Source organism: Melopsittacus undulatus, chromosome 19 (assembly GCF_012275295.1).
Source record: "Melopsittacus undulatus isolate bMelUnd1 chromosome 19, bMelUnd1.mat.Z, whole genome shotgun sequence".
In the NCBI taxonomy this organism is placed as follows: Eukaryota; Metazoa; Chordata; class Aves; order Psittaciformes; family Psittaculidae; genus Melopsittacus; species Melopsittacus undulatus.
The window spans coordinates 4,368,869-4,394,091 of NC_047545.1; the positions used below are offsets into that span (position 1 = coordinate 4,368,869).

General features: G+C 51.1%; 2 protein-coding genes across 4 annotated transcripts in view; both read left to right on the forward strand.

Moving 5' to 3' along the window:
- Positions 1 to 1,810: 1,810 nt before the first annotated feature.
- Positions 1,811 to 12,192, forward strand: ACER1 (alkaline ceramidase 1). Of its 2 annotated transcripts, none has more exons than XM_005141229.3 (7): positions 1,811 to 2,082; positions 3,853 to 3,958; positions 8,308 to 8,422; positions 8,783 to 8,921; positions 9,958 to 10,095; positions 10,671 to 10,808; positions 11,560 to 12,192. In XM_005141229.3, exons 2-7 carry the CDS (start codon positions 3,866 to 3,868, stop codon positions 11,726 to 11,728), a joined length of 792 nt encoding a protein of 263 aa, XP_005141286.1. In that variant the 5' UTR covers positions 1,811 to 2,082; positions 3,853 to 3,865; the 3' UTR covers positions 11,729 to 12,192. The 2 variants fall into 2 exon arrangements, with proteins under 2 accessions (XP_005141286.1, XP_030910837.1); XM_031054977.2 differs by lacking the exon at positions 1,811 to 2,082 and adding an exon at positions 2,163 to 3,766.
- A 9,316-nt stretch (positions 12,193 to 21,508) lies between these two features.
- The window catches only part of MLLT1 (MLLT1 super elongation complex subunit), a 30,033-nt gene continuing 26,318 nt past the window's right edge, over positions 21,509 to 25,223 (forward strand). The window contains exons 1-2 of one of the 2 annotated variants that reach the window (XM_034070804.1): positions 21,509 to 21,688; positions 24,664 to 24,844. In XM_034070804.1, the coding sequence (XP_033926695.1) occupies positions 21,677 to 21,688; positions 24,664 to 24,844 (193 nt within the window). In that variant the 5' untranslated portion in view covers positions 21,509 to 21,676. The remainder of the gene's footprint in view (positions 21,689 to 24,663; positions 24,845 to 25,223) is intronic. The other variant, XM_034070805.1, reaches the window with a different exon arrangement.

The following is a 25,223-nucleotide window of genomic DNA, read 5'->3' on the forward strand; positions in this document are numbered from 1 at the left end:
TCATCCCATCTCCTTCCACCGCAGGGCTCTGACTCACACGTGCTGAGCCAACAACAGCAGGGATGCAGGATGCCAGCACTCCCATCTCATCCTCCCTGCCCCAGCTCTTGGTTTCTGCCCCAACAGTCACAGCCCCACACCAGCCAAGGCAATAAATAGACACGTGCCTCTGAGGCACAGCTTCTCCACGTGGGCTTCTCAGAAACATAGCCCGTGTCATCAGCATCCATCCGAGGTGCCATAGGACAAGGCAGGGAGGACCAGCCTCAAGTGCATCAATTGGATCCTCTCAAACATGCCCTGCAGATCCCCCGTCCCTGTGCACCTCAGCACCCTCCCAGGGAAGAGCTTGTACCTAAGAGCTCAGCTCAGTCTCAACCAACCCCTGAGGAACAGCACTCATCACTGATCTCCACAAAGAGGAGACACATTTGACCCAGCTGAGATGTCACATGTTAGGAGAAAGGCAGAGAGGACACAGAAAGACTGCAAGAAGTTGAGAACTTGGGTGAAGCTTTGGGAGAAAGAAGACTCACACACAGGGATCTCTCTGTATAAGTCCCACATGAGGCCAAGAAAGCTTCACTCCTGTGCTTCCTGGGCTCCCCATCTCCCAGCCCACATCCATGTCAGCATCCTGAGCATCCCAGGCCTTCTGACCACACGCAGGAGAATGTAACCATTAGGATGAGCTGGGAAGGAGGAGTCACCAGGAAACCAGCCTCTCTTTATGACCTCCTTATTGATGAATCAGGGAAGATGTGGATCTGTGACATCCTTCCCAGTTTTATTCATCGTGTGGTACAGGATGTCCTAGTGCTGCTTGGGTGCTTTGCTCATGCCAAGGATGCCATAGGTTTTGGTGTGGGAAAACTCATTCTTTTCAAGGATGCTCATAGGGGCCAGCATCTGTCTTAGTTTCAAATCCAACTCTGCCACCTTCCCTGCCTGACACTGTACCTCACCTGCCTGCTCTGTGTTGGGATGGGCAAGTCACCACTTGCTTCCCACTGAGATTCCCTGTGGAACCGGACAGCTTCTTTCAGCATGTGAGCTCCATCTCCTACTCACACAGTCCATCCAGGAGTTAGAAGTGAGTAAGAAGCAGATTCCCCCCAGACTCCCACCACTGTTGACAGCAGCATCTCACTGGGGATTGCCTTTGGTCTTCTGCATCAAGCTTCACTGTCTGTCCTTGACAACCAGCCTTGACTTAGTTGCATGCAACAGAGGCTCCACTGTGCTGTAACAGAAGCTGCTCCAGTGGTTCATTACTCTCTCGTTTCACATCGCCCATGGATTTGGGAGGCTTTGGTAAAAAACTCTAAATTTAGGGGAAAACAGTTGATTTGGGGGAAATGCTTTATTGCTGCCAATTGTCTTGACATCCTGATGGGATTCAAGAGGAAAATGCTTGTAAAGCAGTCACCCAAAAGTGTCCTATTCCTGCGACGGGAACTCAGTACAAAATAAACTCCCTAGAACAGGTGGGACTTGAGAATAAAACTCTTTTGGACAATAAACCAGGAATTGGGAATTGAAGCTGAAGAGCAGCTTCAATGGAAACCCCAAGCAACGGAGGCAGCAGCACCTTGTCGGGTGCTTGCTGGTGCAAACTGGTTTCCTGGGGTTCAGCCAGCTCTGCAAGGGATCATTCCCTCCCCTGGGAAAAACAGGGTTGGGATTGGGGTGTGTGCGCGTGCGCCGGGAACCTGCCTAGGGGCACACTGATGATTTCAGGCTGCATTGCTACCCGCTCTTCCAGCTCACGCTTCCCTGCCCTCCCTCTCTGCCCCTGCCCATTTGGGTGCACAGATATAAACCCTGCAGCCAATATGTTCCCTCTGGGGGACTGGCAGGTTTGCCTGGAGGGTGCGCATGGCTCTTGTCTCATCCCAAGGCTTTCCTTAGGGACGGAGCGAGGGTATATCCTGGTGGCTGCTCCCGGTGAGCTCACACCGTGGGCGCTGCTTCACTGCTAGAGCAGCAGGGCAGGTTGCTGCTCCAGCTCTGCTAGAGACCTTGGAGCTCCTGACACTTCGCCGTGTGGAAGCACTGCTAGTCCATCCCAAGCGAACACAGGTAAGGAAGGTTGGGAAGAGAGGTGAGCAGCAAGCTGCTGGGCACTCTGCTTTGGTTGCTGTTCCTTTTTACTTCTTCTGTTTCAAACTGTTCCATCCTTCACCATCTCTTGGCTGACATCTGCAAACTTAGGAGATGGGATCTACCATCTTCACTCAGATTCTTCTTTTCCCCTATGCAACCACTTGCATCGGTGTAAAAGCTTAATGCAGAGCACCAGGGATCAGGCGAGTCACTGTGGTATGGATGAGCACGTGGAAACCCAAGCTCAAGAAGAGCCAAACCTCAAACCAGTCTGCCTGCCATCTATTTTATTGTCTTCTTTCTGTATCTGTGATCTCCCCTGCTCTGGGGAACCAGCCAGCCTGGATTAAGGAGAGGGCACCATTAACTTGCAATTGTAAAAGAGCAGGGGAGGTTTATCCACAAGTCAGTTTATCTGGTTGGAGCAGGAGCTTACAGAAGAGCTTGTCTGTATTAGTCTTACACTCCCCTGTGTTCTCCCTTTGAACTTCTTCGTATGAAGAAAGCAGAGGAAGCTGTGGTAGCTTCACATCACTGCACAGCTACGGCAGCCGCTGAAGTCGGTGGTGTGACTCAGCTGACACCGGTGCAAACAGGGACTTTGCTGCTGCTCCTCAAGAACATCTCACCTGATGAGTGGTTTTAAGATGAACTTCCTTTCCTTGCATTAGACTCAAAGCCAAAAGGATTTCCAGGAGCAGAAAGTTCTGTTTCCCAACAGAGCCTCGGGAGCTCAGAGATGCTACTGGAGTGCTTCGTGTCACCCCGGTACCTGCTCATTCTGCATGGGTTAGTTCAGCACAGTCCAGGCAGGGATGCAGCTGCTAGGGTTTGGATGGTGCTTCCAAAGGTGGAACCCATCTATGAGCTTCTAAAACAGCTCCAAAGTCTCAAGGATCTGAAACAAAATATGTCAAATAGGAAACTTGACCAGAACTTCTGCTTCTTCAAGTTAATAAAAGAGAGCTGAGAAACGAGGCTTACACTGAGGGTAGGAAAGTCTTTAGCATGGGGAGCAAAAACAGGCAAAAGTTTAGGTTATTATAGAATCCCACTTGGAGCTGCAGCTTCTGCCACTGTCGGGCCAGGCTGGGAGACCCAGCATCAGACACCCCATTTGAGGTGTGAAGCTCTTCACTGGGAAACCAGGATGGGTCTTGCATGGGAGTGCATTCAACATGAAATCACTGCCACCAAAGAGACACCTCCCAACGCTGTGTGCCCCCAGGACTCCAGTAACACCAGGGTCTGTGCTGTTGCTCCAGGGCTGGAGCTTTCCTGCCCTCAGGAAGATGCTGAGAAACGACTAAAGAGAACAGAGCCAATGAGAAATGAGCCCTATAGAGTTGTCCACTCCCAAAAGGCAGTTCACAGCCTGCAAAGCACAGGGAAGTCCTCTTGGAAGGAAGACCTGAGTCATAAAGAAAGTGAAGAGAAGGGAGAAGACAGGGTGCCAAGGACAGGACTCAAATGGGGAAGCATCACATGGCCACAAAAGCTCCTGATAAGAGCTGTTAGTGCCATGGATGGGGCTGAGTGACCGCTCAGAGCTCGAGAACATTTCCTAGCGTGGTTTGTCCCTCCTGCGCTGTGGGGACAGAGCAGGACATTGCCTGCAGTGTGATGGCTGTGGGGAAGAGGATGAGCCTTCCATAGCAGGGTAAGATGCTGTGCTCGAGCAGGCTGGCTCCGCGTTCCCTCTGGGGTCGAGCCAACAGCACTAACCTGCTCCTCTCCCCTCTGCAGAGCTGGCCCCACGATGCCCAGCATATTCTCCTACCAGAGTGCTGAAGTGGACTGGTGTGAAGGCAACTTTGAGCGCTCACAAATCATCGCTGAGTACTACAACACTGTGAGTGTGGGCACATGCCAAGGGCAGGCTGGGGAGATGAGATGGGATGGGGTGGGATGGGATGGGATGGGATGGGACAACCTTGTTTTCTTCCCTCTGCTCGCTCCTTTGGACTTCCTGGTGTTGGAGGGTGCCAGTATGGGGAAGGTTTTCTGAGCTTCATGTCAATCATGGGACTTTTCTTGCTTACAACAGCCAAATGAGCTGGGGTCAGGGGTGCTTGTGGCATGTGTAGGGCTCCATTCCCAGTGAGAACACTCTGGCAGTGCTCCTTAGCCCAGATTTGTGAGATCCTGTTATACCAGTCCTGCCGCTCTTCTGCCAACTGGGGTAAGTCCCACACAGGGCTCATATATTCCACCTAAATGTACAGGAGTGGCAAAATGAGAGACAGCTCTTGCATGAACCGTGTCAGGCAGGTTGGGAATCCGGAACTCAAGACCAAGGAAAGCTGATGCATGAGCTGATTTCACCTCCTATAATCCTTTATAATTCAGGCTCCATCCAGTGCCAGTCCCTTGAATGAAGCTTTCTGGCTTAAGCCTGGCTGGAATCATCCACATCTGTCTGCAGAGGGCTCGGTGGATAACCAGTCTCTGCAAGCATGTCCTCCTACCTCAGTGCAATTACAGGCTAGCAGGGGTGTGAGGCATGCAGATTTACAGCCTTCCAAAGGCCTTGTTTACAACTTTTAGCAATTACTGTCTAACACTAGAAGGTCTTGTTCTCATGGAAATGTCTCTTCCTCTTCTTTTTTAAGCATTTCCTGCTTTTAATAAATTGCCTATAATAACAATCATTCCTGTACCCGCATCCCGCAGCACACAGCTCTAATTGCCCAGCCAGGCTCTCGGAGGAGGGATGCTCGGGCTGTATATAGTCCCTTCTCTTTGAGACAGCTAACAACTAAAGATCTGCCAGTGCAGACCAAATCCTGCATCCCCCCAGCATCCCACTGAACGTGTTGTGCTGTTGCCTGATCCAACTGCATCCCCACTGGATGGGCTCAGAGGTGTAAGCAAAGAGGTACAGAAAGCCTTTATGCTCGCACCAGCATTTCCTATGTAGCTGGAGGTGCCAAAGGCCACTGTGTTTTGGGGTGTCACTGGCAGCATTGAAGAGGGGCTGATTCCCACACAGAGCAGCAAGTCTGGAAGCTTTGATTTGAATCAGAGTTCATTGTGGGAGATGAACGTGCCTCACCTCCTGCCTTAGTACATAGGCAGCATACTTCAAATGTGTCTTTGGAGCTGAGAAACCAGTTTCATAAGGCTCCTGATTTACACAGAGGGGTCAGGATCCTGAACACACCAAGAAGCATCTCAGGAGCTCTCCATAACGTGTGTAACTTGTAGCCATCAGTTGATGTGGCCAGATGCAGAACTATCCTTCTTAGGGCCCACAGCCCTCTCATTCCCATAAAACATTAACTGGAAGCATGCTGCAGATCCAGGGCTCTGTCTCAGATGTGATCCTCCCAGAGTAGATTTCCTCTTCTCTCTTCATTTGTTTCCTATATTCAGATTGCTTCCTCTGTGGCAAGCTTTATGGGCCTTATCTCACTGGCCTGCACTGAGATAATGATACCAATCCTGACTTCAGCATCAGTTAACCAGAGCTTTAGACTGGCTGGGAATCCAGCCAGCTCCTACCCAAGACTCCTGCACCACTAAATCAGCAGGGTTTCCTAACGGAGCATCCTCTCCAACATCTTCTTCCCAGGGCTCAAGCAGAGCAGCTTTGTGCTGCTGAGATTTGCTCTGTGCCAACCACATTCTCTCTCAGGTCTGCTTGGGTTGGATGCTTTTTATTAGACATAAGCACTGAGAGTATGAGCAAAGAATGTAAACAGTATCTTTAAGTACCTAATAATACACAGTGGCTCATGACTGGGGGCAGTTCAGCAGCAAAGCACTATTTATAGTCACTCAGTGACCCAGAAATGTATTGTCTTCTGGCTGTTGGTAGAACTGCATTGTGCTCCACGAGGGTCATCAGTCTGGGAATTGTCTTTCTACCTTCTGAAATGACTGATCCAGGGTGCTGGTAACAACACCCGCATCCTCAGCATCGCTCTCAGTCTGCCTAGGAAGCCACATGCAGGACTATGGCAGCTCCTTGCCTGGCACTCTGCAGACACTACACAACTGCTGCTTGCTGTCCAAAGCACCAGCATGACACACAGCTTCATCTCCTGCCACGCAGGTCTGGCCATTAGGAGCTTGCTATACAGGTTTGGAGAGCCCCTAAGGGATTCACTTTGGCCCTGTGGGCTCTTCTGCCAGCTAAAGCTGGTTGCCTGGCCTCTAAGTGAAGGGCTGCACTGCAGTGAGCCTTGCATAAGTCTCCTTTCACTGCAGAAAATGCCTGTCTTGTGGCAGGACCAGCACATGCCCTGGCTGCTATTGCACTGCTGCCACACTCACAGGGCCAGGCAGGGCCCTGCAAACCAGCATCTCCTCTCCCAGTCCTTACTGGAGGCTTATTCTCACCCTGGCATGGGTAGAGATGCAAACAGGTTCTCTGCAGGTCTCTCCCTCCATCTTAGGCTGCAAAGTGCTGAGTTCCAGAAACCCTGGGGCCTTTCCTGCTTTAGTAGCAGGATGAGAGGCATGCCACTGATCCCTGTCTCCCTTTTCTCCTAGTGAAAGAAGCAAATGCCAGTACAGGCAGGCTTGGCTTAGGGATCTGGAGCAGTAAATCACACTTGTTAGGAAGTGGGACATCACAGTATGACCAGGTATAAGGAGAAGCTGTGCTGGGGGACTCAGAGTGAGCAGAGACTGCAAAAACTTCCTAAAGGGAATACAAGGACCAACCCCTCTTAACCACATTTGATTGAGAAGGGGTACGACAGCACTTACATCAAGGCTTGGATCTGATGAGGGATGAAGGCTCTTTGTCCTCCATAGATGTGGTTTTGTAGTGGCTCTCCCCTAAGCTCTAAGTTTGGCTGCTCTGCAAGGAACCACTTTATCTTTTTGACCCTATTGGCACAATTCCCCTGCTCATCCCTCCCCTCTGATATCTGATCTTGCACATCTCACACTGAATTAATGAAGTGATAACAATGCTATCATGTAATTAATGTCCCTGTTGCAATGCTCGCTGCAGCAGGGATCCAGAGCTCTCCATACGCAACCTCAGGCTCCTGCATTTCCTCACGCTGATGTGCATGCTGGCACTTGCACACTGCTGCCTCTTCTGCAGCCTTTGTTCTCTTCCTGCCATCCCTGCTCGTCTTCCAAAGGCCTCTTTAACCATTTCCCAGGAAAAGAAGTGCTTGCAGCACAGGTGTTACTTTAGCACATCATTTGGTTTCTCCATCATTTCTGAATGGCTTGAACTCAAGTGTGCAAGGGGGAGCAGCACTTCCCTTTTCATAGCTGGAATGGGAATAGGCCTGGATTTGCCTCTAAGAACTTAGGGAAAACCAATGGATTTAGCTTGAGAATTGCTGTTAATGGGAGCATCAACTTGTTTCAAGAAAGCCTTAGTGAAATTCAAGATTAATCTCCAGCTGTTAAAGGGAATAGAGACCTTACATTAAGCATTTTTCCCTCTGGAATACGGGGGAGTGTTTCACATACACACCAACACCCCTGTGACTTGCAGCCCTGTTACCGTGAACTTGGATCTCATGGGGTATCAACAGCCAAGCATCAATTTTGCAGTGTACATAGTGCATGCGAGGGCTGCTGAGGGGTGAGACTCCAGCTGGGAATGTCAGGCTCGGGGTCTGGGTCAGCATCTAGCTGGAAGATGAAAGGAAAAGGCTTGTCAGGGTGACATAAAAGCCACCTTGATGGCTTGCCACCAAGCAGATGGCTCTGCCCTGCTGTCTGGCAGGCAAATAGCTGCACCACAGCAAGCCCAGTTTTCCTTGAGGAGCCTGTGCTTCCCTGTGATATCCCTGCAAAACCAGGTCAAAAAGTCAGGGTCAGACCCCATCGAGGGTGAGGATGTTTCAAACCTCATTCCCTCCACGGCTGCAGGGACTTCTGGCAGGTCTGGGTTGACAGGAGAGGGAGATGGCTGCAAACAGAAGAGCTTTGGGAGCTTGCTTGAGGTCACGGGGCAGCTAAAGCTAAACCATCAGCCACAAGAGGTGCCTGCATGGGGAGCTCAGATGTCTGCAGCCATTCCTGTCACAGCAAGAGCTGTCCTTCCAGTTCCAGCCTGGCTTCTTGAGAAACGCCTCTGCTCTCTCCCTGTGCCAACAGTGATACCTGCTTCCATGCAATGCTTTCCACTAGTATCCTATCCACACACAGAGATCCCGAGGCACGGGGTGGGATGGAACTTGCCCAAGAGCATGCAATAAAGCTGAATGTGCCTCTTGTTTTCAGATCAGCAATGCAAGCTTCTTCATCCTTTCTCCTGTCCTGCTCTACCTGAACCGGCAGTACCGTCAGCAGCGTCCCTTGCCCTTGTATATCGTCTCTGCCCTGCTCTTGTGTGTAGGTGGGTGCCAAGGTTGTGAGAAGACCAGATAGGTTGGCAGAGTACCTGACTCTTCATTCATGACACCTCTGGAGGTTGGTTCTTAGTGGCCAAAGGACAGGGGCGAGATGCAGTAGGGAACCAAACTGCTTGAAGCCCTGCAGCTCATGGCTCCTGCTGTGGGTGCACAGCTTCCAGCCCAGTAAACCCCAGTGGTGCTGTGTCCACTGACTCACTCAGGCCTCCATTAACACCAAGGTCCATGCCCTGCTCTTCAGGAAAGGTGTGTCTTTAGGAATGGCCCCCAAGAGCTTCCCAGGCCAGACAGGCTCACGTGAGGATGGAGCTGTGCTGACGCAAACTGTCCTTTGCTCCTTGCAGGAATCTTCTCCACGTACTTTCACATGACCCTGAGCTACGTGGGACAACTCTTGGATGAGCTCTCCATCCTCTGGACACTGGCTGTGTCATATGCAGTTTGGTACCCAAGGGTTTACTTCCCCAGGTGCATCAAGACCAGGTACGACTGTGGGATGAAGGCTTGCAGGCTCTGAGGGATGGGGCATTGACATTGATGCCTGTGACCCACAGCCAGCTCCCCTGCAAGGGGTCAGCACTGAAGCTACTGCATTGCTTTGGGATCAGACCCTCCATCATGCAGTGGTGGATGTGCTGACAGGGGGAGAGTAAGAAACCCTCCCCGGTGGAAGGGCTATGCTGAGCTCCTGTTGACTGGAGGTGTTTGTCTTTGGAAGCTGCAGAGGAAGCTTTGCATGGAGAATATCAACATTCATTAGGAAACTAAGCACTCCTGAGCACTTCCAGTCAGTGCTGTCCGACTGTTACAGCATCCCTGCCATTCACAGCCAGCTTTCCCTCAGGGCTGCTGGGGTTTCCCATAGGACAAGCTGGTGCAAGCTAACACCCCACATGTCACAGGTTGTTTGCAGGAGGACTGGCTGGGCAAGGGGAGCCCAGCAGGAAGGATGGGGACACTGGGTGAGCACAGATCAGCAGGACAGGAACCCAGCCTTGCAAAGACATGCTCCAGCCTGCTCTTCCCATGCCAAAGAGGAGGTCACCAGGAGTTCACTGTGGAGACATGGTTGGGGGAGAAGGGAAGGAACTTGGGAAGGGATTTGCATGTGAAAGGCCCCTCTGAGCCCTATTGTTGCTCAGCCAGCCCAATTCTGCATGTTTCCAGCTAAGGCCCCTGCCCAGCACTGCTGGGACTCCTGCCCCACTGTCTTTCCCTGTGCCTTGGCCTCTCAATGGGTATCTCTGGCATCACCATGGAAGTGCACCAGTTACCTTCAGGGCCATGTTGCCCACTCTGTCATGGACTAACTGGGGTGGTTTGGGCAAAGCACAGCTATAAATATAACTCAGCCTTCCTGCCAGGACTACTGCAGAGGCTGAGGTCAGCAGGGTGCAAACAGATTGGAGATGCTGGAGGTTTCCTCTCCCAGGCTACAAGCAGGACCTCTCCTATCCTTATCCTTCCACATTGGGAAGCCTGGAGACACTGACAATCCCAACTCCTCAACTCTCTTTAGGAAGCATTTCTTCTGGTTGAGTGGCATCACCACTGTGATCAGTACCTTCATGTCCTTCATCAAACCAGCCTTCAATGCCTACGCGCTCAACTGCATCGCCTTCCACCTGCTGTACCTGACACGGCGTGAGCTGAAAAAGTAAGGAATGGGCTGGGGTAGGTTGTGTGCAGGCCCATCACATCTGCCAGGCTCACCTGAGGCAGTGCCTCTGTGCACAACAGTGAATCCAGCCCGAGCTTTCATCACATGTTCAAGCACCAAGCACATGTTGTGCTATCAGCAAAGAACTGGGTGGGACCAGGATGAGGCACAAGCTGGGCTGTGGGCAGTGGAATACCAGAAAGCCATCTGGTCTGGGTACTACACAGAATGGGGACAGTCTATGGGATGAGTGCATCTTCTGCTCAGCTGCCACCTCTGCAGCTTTTACCCCTTTGTGGGGCATTTGGGAAGCAGTGGGGTTGCTGGAACCCACCGGGATGAGGAGGAAGATAGGAGTGACTTGGCATCTCCCAGCACCATCCTCGCCTACAGAAAGTCAGAATCCCTCTGGATAGAGCCACACTTCTTGTGGTCTGATGAATATTCTCCCAAACAAACCCCCTGGGGTTTGCCCTGACACATCAGCATGTGCAGGCAGATCCAGTCCTCTTTAAGACTCTCTTTCCTTCCACCATGACACTCTGCTTCCTCTCCCTCCCTGTGTCTTCCAGGTGCAATGACAAAAGGGTTCACCAGATGGCCAAGGTCATGGTCATATGGTGGGTACTGGCCATCAGCAGCTGGATCAGTGACCGGTGGCTCTGTGGGCTCTGGCAGGCCATCAACTTCCCCTACTTCCACAGCTTCTGGTAAGGGCTCCAGAGCAGACACAGGAACCTCAGGCCAAACATTCCATGGGCTGAAGGGCCATTGCTAAGGGGAAACAGCAGCAGGGATGAGATACTGGATCAAAGAGCAGCCTCTGCCCAGCCTGCTCCCCCTTTGCTCTGTCACTACTGATGCTGCTCCTCACCCTAGCCCCAGCCCAAGGATTTGGTCCTAATTACTGCTTGCCATCCCTTTCCTCCTCCACACCAGCCAAACGGAGTTTTGCAAGTGTAATTGTACTGCAGGTTCCTCCAGGTAAGCAGCTTGCATCTGCTCCCTGGAAGCTGCATGAGGTACAGTGGTGTTTGGAGTTATTTTAATAGCCAAACTGAAAGACGCTGATTTGGTTAGGGAAGAAATTCCAGTGCCTGGCCAAGTGTGGTTCCAAGCACTGCACACGGTGTGTGTTCTCAGATTCATCCTCACAGAGCACTGGGATGACTGAGACAGATAGCCAGCACTGGTGGTACCTGCAGGCGAGGTGGGATGGGTGCTTCGGTCTGGGGCTTAAGCCTCCTGTATCACCCATTCACTCTGCACAAGGAATTGCCTTCACCTGAACTCAAAGAGCTCTTCTAGGACCCACATTCCCTGCAGCCCAAATGCATCACAGGGCTGGGACCTTTACCTGCCATTGGCATACCCCTTGGCTCTACACACTGCTGCAAGGTACAGGAGGAGCAGATGAAGTTGCCACCATTCAGCAAATATCCCTTCTTGTTTCCTTTCCAGGCATGTGCTCATAGCCATGTCCCTCCTATACTGCTGCCCACTGGTCATCTACTTTGACACCAACTACGAGATGCCAGCGTTCAAGCCAAAGATAGGATATTGGCCCAGTGACTCTTCGCCTATCGTGGTGCCTTACATTATCCTGGAGGAACCCCACAAGCAGTGCTAGAGCTTGTGGCATCCCTCAGGCATCTCTCGGGCGTGGGGTGAGCGATGCACATGTGTGTATCTGCATGGGGAACACCTCAGCTCTGTGCCTGTTCCTCGGCCAAGGCAACGTGGCTAACAATGGGGCAGGGAGCAGCTGAGGCCTCGTGGTGCCGGGCATGGAGCAGGGGGGGAGCCCACGGATGCCTTGGAAGACTCTGCCCAGGCTGGCTCTGGGGAACCAGAGATCTCCTCTTCCAACAGATCCCCACTGAGAAGGGGAGGGAGATGCTGCTGCTTCTGTGTCTTCTGCATCAGTCAAGCGGTGGCACCCTTTGGTGACAAGGGCAGAGTGGAGAACACAGAAGCCAAACTGGTGACAGCTGGGTTGGTTGGGGCTGCTCTCATTATTGTTATTATTAATTCTATTTATTGATGTCTGTGGTCTTGCTCAGGAGGGCTGTGCATTAAAGCTATGGACATGGACTTGCACGGATCCCCTTTCTTCCCCCTGACTGCACCACATCCCCTGTTATCAGCCAGTCCTCCCCAAAACAGAGCTACCAAAGCTCTCTCTGACCCATGCAGAGCCGTTCATAGAGAAATCCTCCTGCATGACAGCCCAGACAAAGCTCTGCCGGCCCAGGTCCTGGGGTGCTCTACCCTGTCTTCCACCCCTAGTGTTCCTACCCAGCTCTGCTCCAATGGCCATGGGCAACCTGGAGCATCCTCTGCTTGCTGAAAGGCTGGTGACAGAGATACACTCTTGTTCTCCAGGCCTTGTTGCATGACATGTCATGGGGCTGCATCCTCTGAAGAGGCTGATAGAGTGGTTGTGGTTTCCTCCCCACAGCGCCCATGCAGTGGCCCTACTGCCTCGTGGGTCTCTCTGCAATGGTCCCCAGAGCCACTAGATGGCAAATGTGGCTCAGGAACCCCATGAGCAACAGCTCATCTTGGGGAAAGGGATGCTTTGCGCAAGGACCGAACCCCCAGGTCCCTCTGCTTTCTCCATCCCCCAGCACCGGAGTCAAACACCTCTACCCCAGCGTGATGAGACACCTCACAAGGTACAGGAAAAGGGGGATTTCGGACCTCCAGCCTTTTGCTGCCCCTGTCACCCATGCTGGTGCCCATCTTTTCCCTTCTTTGTCTGCCCTGCGTGCTGCCACTCTTGCCTCTCCCCTCATCACCCCATCTCCCCTTCGCTGACCCTCCCTCTCGCTCTCCCCCCTCCTCACCCCTTCCCCAGCCCATCACATTCTTCCACAGCCTATTAATAACTTCTGGGCAATTGCACCGGGTCCCCGCTGGGCTCAGCCCCTCGCTCGGCTCCATCCCGAGCAGCCACTGAGCGCATCGGCAGCAAGTTCAAAAGTGCAGCGGGGCTTTCCCAGCCCCTCTCCCCGTCGGGGGGCGGAGGAGGCCGCTCGCAAAGAAAGGCTGCGTTGCCAGGGAGCCTGGCACAGGAAAACGGGGTCACCTTCACCTCCGACAGCACCGCTGGCGATGGACAGGAGCCAGCAGCCCCGCGGGATGGGGATGCTGAGAGAGGCACCAAAGGATGGAGGATGAAGCACGGGCGAGGAGGGTTAATTGGCTGCCTCTGGCCATGGAACTGGTGGGATGCTCGGTACAGAAAGGCCAGCAGCACAATCCCCCTGCGCACTATGGTAATAAGGGATGTGTCCCGGGCGCCGCCGCCTTGAGAACAATGTTGCTGCAGTTGAGTGACTGTAACAGGCCCCGATGACAGCCGGGGCCGTGTTAAAAATGCCTATTCAAGCAGATCAAGACATTGAGAGGCCTCGTGGGGATTTGAAACCCTCAGGGATTTCTGGATGAAGCCAGAAGCTGAATCCCCAGTCCTGGGAACCTGGAGGCGGGGGGGGAGTGGGAAAGAAAGGAAAGAAAGAGAAAAGAAACCCACAAAGCAGCTTTAAAAGGACTGCAGTGCCCGAGGCAGGGCCTCCTGCTCCAAGCAGGGCTCGAGCCTGAAAACGCCAAGCACACCAGCGTGTGACTGTGGTCTGGGTGCCCCCAGCACTGCAAAGATGTTACCCAAGGCTGGGGTTGCACCTTCAAAAGGTCCCTAAGCTCCCGGGGATGCTCTGTTCTTCCTGCCTGGGAGCCACAGCTCCAGCACTGCAGAGCTGACAAACACCCCCCAAAACCCAGTGGTGCTGTCATGGAATGATTGGGGTTGGAATGACACTTAAAGTTCATCCAGTTCCATGGGCAGGGACATCTTCCACCAGACCAGGCTGCTCCAAGCCCCATTCAACCTGTTCTGGATGTCCTGTCAAAAGGATGAGTCGAGGCATTTTGCCTTGAGCTGAGAGGGCTCCTGCAGTCAGGGCAGGAAAAGCAGCACCCCTGTGTGCTCTGGGATCTGAGCTAGGACTGGTCAAAGTGAAACCTGTCCTTATTTTTGCCAGATGAACCCAGATTGTTTCCCCTATTTGGTTTGCCATGTGGCTGCCTAAACCACAAAAAAAGAGGCAAGAGAATGAGGAAGAGGATAGAGGCTGCTCCTTTCAACTGCTGCCAGGTTAAAGAGGTTGTGAAACAACAGCATCAGTTGAGTCTATTTGGTGCCATTGCAACACAACCGCAATAACAGTGTTGATAACACACCAGTCCTGCAGCATCAAGGATTAACACTTACCTGTTCAGCTGTGCCGAGTTGCCTCCTGCTGTTCCAGATTTACACTGCAGGGCTTGGCTTGCAGGCTGGAAACTCTCCAAGGCGGAGTGATTTATCTGGAAAAGACATTGCACATTCATGGGCCTGCATAAATAATGCAAAAGTAATTAATAATAACCCAGTCCCTGCTCTTAACAATGCCAGGAGAAGAAATTGCTTCACTGGAGTGTCTCTTATGTCTTTTGCAAAAGCCCTTTAGTTGTTAACTGTTTCAAAGAGAAAGAAGATAATAGTTTTGAAACATGGAAGGGATGTTGCTAGGTCCTGGGATCTTATTGCCAGCCTGGCAATCTTTATGATTGATTGGAAGAACTCTCTGCTGGAGTCACGTTAAACCAACATCGATTCAGTGTTGAGTTTAGTTCTAGTTTTAATCTCCCAAGCCTGCAGTCAAGAGTCTGAAGGGTTCAGAAACCCAGGAAGGAAACAGATAAGCTCCAAGAATTATTGTCTCTAAATGCCTTGTCCTTTCAACTCAAAGTGTTACTTTTGAGGCTTGACACGGGATTTCCAGCTCAGGGGCTGGCACTTTTGTTACACCAACCTCACAACTGCTAAGAAAGAGGTTTCTTCTTTGTTTTCACTGTATTATCTACATCCTTGGTATCCGCTCTTCATATCAGGCTAAATTAAGGTATTAGGACATAAGATGCCAGGATTTCCCAGATACTGGTGCTTGTTCTGGACAGATGAAAGGTATCAGGTCCTGATTAGCTGCAAGTTGTACTTCAGTGGATACGCTGTCGCTGTGATTGCAGCAGTCAGGGTCTTGAGGTCCCCTGCCTACATCTTTCTGTATTAGCTCACACGGTGGCTGCACACACAACCAGGGCCTGTTTTGAGCCACAGTCACAGAGGAGACGTGGGTAAGAGTTGTTTCTTGGCAAGGAGAAGCACAGCCATTAAATGGCCAAATAAACCAGGTGACAAAAAAAGAGCTTTTATTCAAAAGCTCCAATGATCTCCATTTCTCTAAAACCCCACGATTTGGTTCCACTGAGTAGGACAATGTCATTGATGTTCTCAGAGGAGAAGCCAGCAGCTCCCATTCGTCTGACAAAGGGGTTGAAATAACTTCAATTCTCCAGTAATGGCTGCTATCGAAATACCTAAAATGGAAGGATTAATTTTGCTGTGCCTTTCCATTACAGCTCAAAATGTGGTTCCAATTAGGACTGCTCTCCACTTTTTATTATTCCCTTTCTATGAACCTTCAGTCACTCGGGTCCCAGGTCACGAGCTGACTTAAGCACATGGGATTTTATAACCATGTTTAAACATAAAGCTGAACCAGGTTGGCCTGCAATGGCACATTGGGTTTCAGGCTTGCAAATATCTCACAAAAGGCAAAGATTTAGCTCAGCTGCTGAAATATTCACCCAAAGCAACACTCGGTTGTGCATTGGGTTATAAACCTCACAATCTGCAATCGATGCTGCTTTTACTTCGATAGGCTTTCCACAGGAGCCCGGCTGTCTCAGTTCACTACAGTGTTTAAGCATATGTTTAAGAATAGGAATAATTCCATTGATATCAATGGCATTTGCTTACACTTAGGAATACATTTTGCTGGGCTGGAGCCACAGGTAGTGCCACGTAATGCCAATAAAGTGCAAACTGCAGTATTTTCCTAAGTGTTTTATGGAACCAATTTAAAAAGTAATCAATGAGGAATTGTAATGTGGAAATGTACAGATTAATATATGTGAGATTTTGCTGCTTTCTATCCTAATACTGCCAGGAATTAACAACCACCAGAGTAATGCCAAGTGAAATCAAAAGCAAATCTGTGAAATGGAGCAAAGATGGCAACAAGTTGAATTTATTCAACAGGAATCATCCTACTTCAAGACTGAATCATGTACTATTGAATAACATCTACCATCCTTACAGAAAGACACACATATGGATTAAAAGCCACTAAAACTCAAGTTCAAGTTGGGTTCAAACTTAAACAGGGGAGATTTAGGCTGGATATAAGGAAGAAATTCTTTACTGTGAGAATGGTGAGGCACTGGATCAGGCTGCCTAAGAAAGCTGAGTGCTGCATCCCCCGCAGTGGTCAAGGCCAGGCTGCATAGAGCTTTTATGCCACAAAACCAAGCTCCAAAGTGTGTGAGAAGTTCCACACTGCTAAGATGTGACTCTGCTGCAATCAGGTGCACTATTGTCTCAGAGGGAGTGATAGCAGTGATAATGATTTAGGTTTCAGTGGGATAAGTTTCAGCATGGATAGAGCCAGCCAAATTCCCTGAGTCACAGGCAGATCTTCATAGCCCGTACATGGGGGATTATCAGAGCTGCTATTGTACCTGGGTTACCAAGATCAGAGGTGGTTTGCATACATTTACATATGTGGCAACCCCACCTCCAGTTGCTGTGTAGACAGGTGAAAGCTCATTTCATAACATTCTAACAAAACAGTTGAGTTTTGATGGAATATGTCAGAGAGCAGCTGACCCCTAATCCACAAAAATCAGCAAGGGTCTGTAGGGACAGGCCAAGGGAATGGCTTGAACCTGTCAGAGGGGAGACTGAGCTGAGCTCTTAGGCAGAAGCTGTTACCTGGGAGGGTGCTGAGGCGCTGGCACAGGGTGCCCAGAGAAGCTGTGGCTGCCCCATCCCTGGCAGTGCTCAAGGCCAGGTTGGACACAGGGGCTTGGAGCAGCTGCTCCAGTGGAAGGGGTCCCTGCACGTGGCAGAGGTTGGAACTGGGTGAGCTTAAAGGTCCCTTGCAACCCAAACCGCTCTGTGATTCTATGATATCTGACAGTATATTTACCCTATATTTCTATTTGCTTTTGGACTCTTCAGTCCAGAAAACAATTCCAAACGGGATTTTTTGGTGCTGGTCAGACTCACCTCCTGATCTCCTGTGTGTCCTATACGTCAGGCTATTTTTATCCTCATCTGATATTTTTCAGTGGTCTAAAGTTATCCTGTCTAGGGTGACATTCACCAGAGAGAAGGTGGCCTCTCTCTGAGCATGCAGATGAGCACCTTTCAGTAACTCTGACACCAACCTAAAGGAGCCCCATGTGAAGCAGACACAAATTTCAGCAGTGAATCTCATTCCCTCCTATTGTACAGTGATTGTTTGCTCCAGCGAGCACGTAAGGTGCCTGGGCCCATCTTCTCCAGCCTGTACTTGTGCCAGCAGCTCGTATTCAGTGTGGGACAAATCCAGCCTGTGCAATGCTCTTCGTGGCAGGTCCAGCCTGCCTTGGCACGACACAGAGCGTTACATCACTTGGCCAACCCTGACCTCTGTCTATAGAGTACAAGAGAAAGGTACCGTCACCAGACAGCTGCTCAATAGCCAGGCGGAATGAATTGATAGGTGCCGATTCAGCCTGCAGTGGACCAGTAGCTATATTATAATGGCAACCTCACCTTTGGTGTTAATGAGACCCCTTCATTAAGAGCCTCGAGCAGAGGGGTCGGGGGCTGAATAGAGACAGCCTTCGTTCTCACCCAGAAAGCTGGTCCTCCTCATTCAGAATTGAAGCACGTTGGCAGGGCAGTTTGAGGATGCTTGTGCTGCCCATGTTGCATCTGCAAGGGACATGACGTATTTGTGACTATTCATCTGGCTCTTTTCACCAGCACTAAATACACAGACAGAAGAAAATAAACTTGCATTGTGTTCCCACTTACGAAGAAAATTCTCCCTCTTCCTTCTGCTCTGGAGGGTTATTGCACATTAAAAGCCTTTTGCATTTTTCAGTAGCTATAATACGCTATCATTTCCATTTTCCTCAGGCACAGAAGAACTTAGTTAAGCTAAACTGTATTAGTGTGGGGCGTTCTTTCCTACCAAGTCCTTCATTAATAAGGGAGCTAAAGAATTTCTGAGCTGTCTGTAATTCTTCCCAGATGCAGCTCGGAGTTGCTAGGAGTATCTTTTTGGCAATCGGAGTTTTTTGGCTATTAACAATCTGGACTTTCGCTGTACTACCCTGGTGTTAAATATGTGCTGTGAATACCGCAGTGTGGAGGGTGGGCTGGAGAAGGAGGAAAGGCAGAGAATGGGCAAAACGAGATAGTTTTTAGAAGAATGAGTATTTTTAGGATGAAGGGCTGATTCGAAGGAACACGTTTCCCTGCAAGGATCCTGATTAGCAAACCAGGAGCCTTGCTGCACCGGAACATTGCTGCAGAACACACTCCTCACTCACAGCTTCGTTCTCCATCACTACTTCAGTTCTCTCCCAAGCCCAGCATTGAGTCTCTGCCCTGAACTGAAGACAATGAAGGCCCCTGCAGCTATACACATGTACTTCATGGGAGTTGGTGAAGACCACAGTAATAATTGTGCAGCTGGTGAGAGAAAGTGGTGAAGTGATGTACATGCAGGAGAGATCTTGGTGGTCCTTCTATTCTGTCATCTTGTACATTGATGAAGAGTGGAGGCACTTGTTTTATCAGATAAACCGGCTCAAATCAAGGTTTGTGTGTTAATCTTTAAGTCTGCAGGACTATTATCTTGGGGCTCCCGACATAAGAAGGACGTGGAGCTGCTGGAGCAAGTCCAGAGGAGGCCATGGAGCTGCTGCGAGGGCTGGAGCAGCTCTGCTCTGGAGCCAGGCTGAGAGAGCTGGGCTGGGGCAGCCTGGACAAGAGAAGGGGAGACCTGAGAGCAGCTCCAGTGCCTAAAGGGGCTACAAGAGACCTAGAGAAGGGCACGTTGAGTCGGCCGTTGGCACATTCCCCTACTGTGGGCCAAGCCAGGTTAAACACATACCTTTGAGTCCAAGACAAGGATCGTTGATTCAAGACTCTGGAAAGCGAAATAAAACCCCCTCAAAACAAAAATTAGGGAGAGCTGTCATGTTTCATTTGCATATTTGAATATGCAAATAAGAGCTGGTTCTTATCCATTGGCACTGGCCCTACTGTAGATGGCAGCAACACAGCGGATCTCTGCCAGCATACAGTGCCACAAAGAGAGACACTAATTGGATTTGCAGACGCTCTTTGCAAACCTCAGAAGTTGCTGGAATAGGTATAAAGAAGCCGGAGCTCAGCCCCCGCTGCCTGGGGTGTGAAGGACTCAGCTGACAGCTCCTCAGCTTGAGGTGGCCCTGCAAAATCAGACCTTTGGAAGAGCCTGGGGGGCTGCTGGCTCCATCAGCACTACCTGAACCCCCCGAAACACTCCACAGAGCTGGGAAGGTTCTGCTCTTTGCTGTGATTTAACGGGGGGGGAGGTTGATCAGTTATTGGGCTGGAAACCATTCAGAACTGGGAATTGCTTGTGGAGCAAAGGCTGCTTAAAGGAATTTCTCTCCTCGAGTATTTTCGCAGTTGAATGCAAATTGCTCCCCCAGCACATCTTAAATTACCCCAACTGGCACTGCTTGTCCCAGCACAGAGCACTGGGTTGTTGGCTTGGAGCAGGCATCAATATAACAATGCCAAATGTCTTCTTCTGCACAGTTCTAGTGCCCATGTGTTGGACTGTGCACCTGAGGTGCTATGGAAGCCAAGGCACCTGCCTCTGGGTTTCCAATCCCTGCCTTGGAAGTGTCCAAGCTCTTGCATGCATCCCACTTCAGTTGGAGGAGCAACTTGTGCCGGAGCCAGCAGAGGTAATGGTGGATGCTGGAGTGGAAGGGCAGTCTGGGTGAGCACGAAAACGACCGTCAGCATCAGGCTGGGCAAAAATAAAGGCATAGAGAAAATGCTGCTGATAGGAATGAAATTAAACCCCAAATTCTAGTGATGCTTCAGCCCATGTTTAGGAAAGGGAGAAATCTGGTGTCTTGTGTGTTTGAGCAACATCTCCTGCACAAGGAGAAGATTCAGTGGAGCAAGAGTGGAGTCTAACCTGGGAAAGACAGAGACCTTCCCAAGTCTGGGAGCATTTAACCACCAAGGGCTGTGGTAAGAGTGAATGGATAGGATTGGGAAGTAGAAAATAGAAGATTTAGACCTAAGTGTCACTTGTGTGGGAATAATGTCCACAATTAAAGATCCCAAAGAGAACTCCCAGAGACAGAGGCCCTGGCTCAAGGGGGAAGAAAAGACACTGAGGAGATGGCTCTTGGCACCGTATCAGACAGAAACATTGAAAATTGAAACGGGAGCACTTAAAAGAAGCCCAAATCAGGCTCTTTTTTGCTGTTGCTAACTGAAGCCATGAAGCATTTTGCTTTGCTACCATCCTCTATCAGGCTGATGAGGGAAACTGGCTCTTGAGAAGGATTCGCAATGTGGGTCTATGGCAGAGAAGGGCAGCGGGGCCGGGCCCGAGAGCGGCCTGGGGGGGATGAGAGGGAAAATGGGAGAAACTGAGGGGGAAAGGGGAGAAGCTGAGGGGGAAACTGAAACAGAGGAGACCAAAGGGAAAATAAAGAGAAATTGAGGGGAGAGGCATGGAAATAGAATGAGGGAGAGCGAGGGCAGTTAAAAGGCAGGGGAACATTAGGGAGAACAAGGGAGCATGAATGGGGGATGAGGGAGAACAGAAGAGAAACTGAGGAGAAACGAGGGGTCAGGAAGGAAGAGCTGGGGCCTTGGGGGGAATGGACAGGGAAGGGAAAGTGAGACGGGGGAAACGGAGGTAACATGGAAGGAGAGGCCGTGGGAGGACACGACACCGGGAGCTGCGGATCCCCCGTTCCCAGCTCATTTGTGTCGGGAATGAACACACGGTGAGAACCGCAGCCGCCAGCGATGGAAGCGTGGGCCCAGCGAGGGACGAGGGCCGGGTTGGCGCAGCCGCAACGCACACCGAGGCCTAAACACCCGGTTCCGGTGCCGGCCGGGGACGGGGCACGGGCAGCACCGGGGACCGGGCCCGGCCACGCCGCAGCGTAACGGGCACGGGGGGGCCGCTCCCTCCCACTCCCCGCTTGACCCAGCGTAAGCCCCTCCTCCAGCCCCGCCCCTTCGGCAGCCCGCCCGCCGCCGATTGGCTGCCGCAGCTGCCCGTCAAGCGGAGGCGGGGCGTGGCCGCTGCAGCCGTGCGGAAGCCCCGCCTCCAGGCGTGAGGCGGCACGGCCATTGGCTGCGGGCGGGTGCCTCTCTGGCGGCGTCGGTTTCCGGTTCCGCGGGGCGGGCGCCTGTGAGTGACACACAATGAGGCGAGCGGCGGGGCCGTGAGGGGCCGCGACCGAGGCGGGGGGTGGGGGGGGACGGACCGAGAGCGGCCTCGCTCGGAGACGGGGTTGGAACCGGGGGAAGGAGACCCCCCCCCGCCCACCGGAGACCGCGGCGGCACCGAGCGAGCGAGCGGGGCCCGCGGCGCTGCGCTCAGCCATGGACAATCAGGTGAGGGAGCGGTCCCGCTGCGGCGTGAGGCCCCCTCGGCGCCGCCCCTACCCCCGGGGGGGGGGGGCGGATGGATGGGGAGGGGCCGGGCGCCCCATGCACCGGGAAGGGACCCCCGGTCTGCAGGGGGCAATGGAGGGGTGGTTCCCCCGGTGGGGCCGGGGGGATCGCCCCGCTTTGGGGAGGGACCCCCGTCCTCACATCGCCGTTTACGGGGGGGGCTGCTCGGCCCTCGCCCCTTCCTGGGCGGCCGCGCTGCAGCCTCGCCCGCGGCGGGGGGGGCAGCAGCAATTCCCGTAGCTTCTTTAACGGGAGGGGTGGTGCCCCCCCCCCCCCCTTTCCAGCCCCCCACTTCTCCTCCACCCCCTCTTCCTCCTCCAGCCGCCCCCCTCTTCCTCCTCCAGCCCCCCCTCCTCCTCGGTGCCCCCGTTCGTGCCCCCGGCGGGGTCCTCGCCGCCCCGGTGCCGCAGCGGGCGGGGATGGAGGCTGGAAGTTTACCTGAGGTGATGCGGAGCGGGCGGGCGCCGGTCCTTTTGTGTGCGGGTGCGGGTTACCTGCGAGCGGGGCCCGGGGGGGCAGCCCCTGGGCAGGGTGAGGGGGGAGCTGGGGACGGCTTTAGGGCCATTAACGCATCCAGCAGAAAACCGGCGCAGGCTTCCGAGGGTTTGTTGCGAAGTTGAGGAGCAGACGCCTTTGTATTATTACAAATTGTTTGAATAGGAGCCTGATTTCCCTTTGTTGAGAGACACGCTTGGAAAAGAAAACCTCCATTTTCAGCGGAGCGGCTTTGGGTGTTTGTTATGTTGAGAGATCTGCTTTTCAAATGTGGTTCAACTCCTGGCTTAATTCATTGCGATTGTTAATGGGACCGAGATGCGAGGAGTGTGGCGAGTACAACTTTCACTCTCAGTTAAACACTTCTCCTTTATCTTTAATTTTGTTCCCTTCCACACAGCCCCATCTGTTTCTCAGCTAAAATTTCTCAGCCGTTTCAGCTAGAAAGGCAGATTTTGTAGCCTGACAGTCATTTGCACCTCTCTGGAGAGGGGTAGTAACTGGCAACGGTAGCAGGATTTAAAGGGTAATTATGGAATCGATAACGTGAAGCTGCAGAACAGCCTGGCTCCGTTATGTGAACGCTTGTGTGAACGCTGTGGGAAGTATCCCAGATAAAACAGGCCTGCAATACCCCTCCTCCGTGAGCTTAGGATGTAGGCAGGCTGTCTCCACATAATGCTCTTCCACCAGTGAAGATTGCCGTGCTTGGAGGCAAACACACCTTGCCTCTTTTCTCATTCCTTAATACACCATGAGAGAGCAGATGGCCTCATACCTTCATTTCTTAGGCGAGATGGAGCCAGTGTAGGTAAGCCCTAAAGCAGAGAATGGGGGGAAATGGTCTTCCAAGAGAACTTGCAGAGGAAGGTAACCTAAAGAAATGTGGTAGTAACAGCAGTGAAGCAATTAGATGAGCTTGTCCCTGAGACTTAGAATTGATGTGTTGGATGGCAGCTGAAGGTATTTTGCTATAAATATAACTGCCTGAAAGAGCGCGTTAAGACTTATAGTTGAAATTAGAACTGGACTGCAATCTGGGAGGTCGAGCTTTGATGCCTGGAAGTCTGCAGACCTCCTGTGTGATCTTTTTACAAAGGAAAGAATACGGCGATTGAGGCGCTTTTTCAGAAGGTATTAACCATGCTCTGAAAAATCACGTTTCCAGCCAGCGTCAGGTGGGAGATGCAAAAGAATTTCTGAGCTTTAATTGTAGCCATACTCCTTGTTGCAGTTCCTCAATGGGAAAATGAGGGTAACGCTTATCCTAAACGTTGGTGTAGAGCTTGGGAAGCTTTCTCTTTCCCTCTGCATTGTCTAACATCATGCCCTCAGGTTGGCCCAGTGTCCACCTGTAATGTAGGTAATGACAAATAACATTGTCTCTCCCACTGGTAATTTGAACTGCTGGAAAGAACAAGACACTTATTTTCAAGTCTTGGGTGAAGAAGGAGGGGAAGGACTAAAAACTGCCCCCCCTTTTTATTTCATAAGCTTCCAGTTGCTGAAGCTGGATTTTGCTGAGTTTAGTTTGCAATCGCTGAGCTCCTGGTTTAATTTGTACAACATGTTCCTCAGTGTTCGGATACTTTCAGTGTTATTCCCTGTCTCTGCAAATCTTGCCCTAAGATTTGCTTGCTTTAACTTGTGTCTGAATCACATTTGCCTTTCCTCTGTTACATGGGTTTAATCCGTTTGCTTTCTTCTGACCGTGCAGTCTGCAGTAATACAGGGATCTTCACAATTAATTTAATCTGTGTTTTAAGACATTTAATGTGATTTTTGTGCTTTGAATGAGACATTGAATCCACCTTCTCTGTTATTCAGTGATTAGAGGAGGATTTGGGAGCACAAATCAGAATTAGGTCATTTTAGTGCTGGGTAGTGTGCAGACATGCTACATGGGAACTTGGTCTTTGAGAGTGTGTTAATAAAATACATTTAAAAGACTAGAAGGAGCATCATAGTTTTATTCTAATGGATTACATATTCTAGAGAATATCATAAACCACCAATTCATGATCCAATTTTTCATGTTTTAACATTAATTTGCTGTCAGTGCTGTGAATTCTATAAGCTGTGAACATCAAGTTCTGTCTCTGACACTTTCCAGAAATAAAGATTCTGCAATTAGGACTTAGCTGACAACTTCAGTAAGTGAGGCAGATAAACCTATCCCTCTTCTAAAGCTATTTTCCCTGTAATGCTAATATTAGGAAGAAAATAGGTATGAAATGGTGCTAGGAGCTATTTTTATGATACCTCTTCTGTTGACAGCCCTGTAGTTTTGAGTATGAGATTAATCTCTCCGTGCAGGCTGCGGTGTTCCTCCCCTGCAGTGATATCGGTGGGGCTCAGCATTATGCAGCACATGTAAACTATTTCATTTTGCTTATGGTGTTACCTCTGTTCTAAACCAGTGCACGGTTCAAGTAAAACTGGAGCTGGGGCATCGAGCCCAACTGCGGAAGAAGCCCACCACCGAGGGCTTCACTCATGACTGGATGGTGTTTGTCCGTGGCCCGGAGCAGTGTGACATCCAGCACTTTGTGGAACGTGTGGTCTTCCGGCTCCATGAGAGCTTTCCCAAACCCAAGCGAGGTGAGTGTGTTTCTGAAAGTGAGGTATTTGGGCTCCTCTGTCTGACAGAGCGTTGTGCGAGTCAAGGTGGCCTCAGAATGCCACTTTCCTGCAAAATATCCTCTGCAAGAGAAGCAAAATGTATATTGTGTACACTTCAGCTGTAACCTTTACTGTCTTTGTTTGAGGAAGGTCAGGGCAAATGGGACCTTTTTTCAGATGAAAGGGCTGGAGGTGAGATGCTTTCTCTTACTTAAGCATTAATACATGCAGATTCTCAAGACACTTAGTGACAGCAGAAGATAATTCATGTTACAGAATGGGAAAGATGTGTTTGATTTATTAATATTAGCTAACAGAAGTTGGAAGTGTGTGCTAGGTGAGAGATTCTTAAATATTG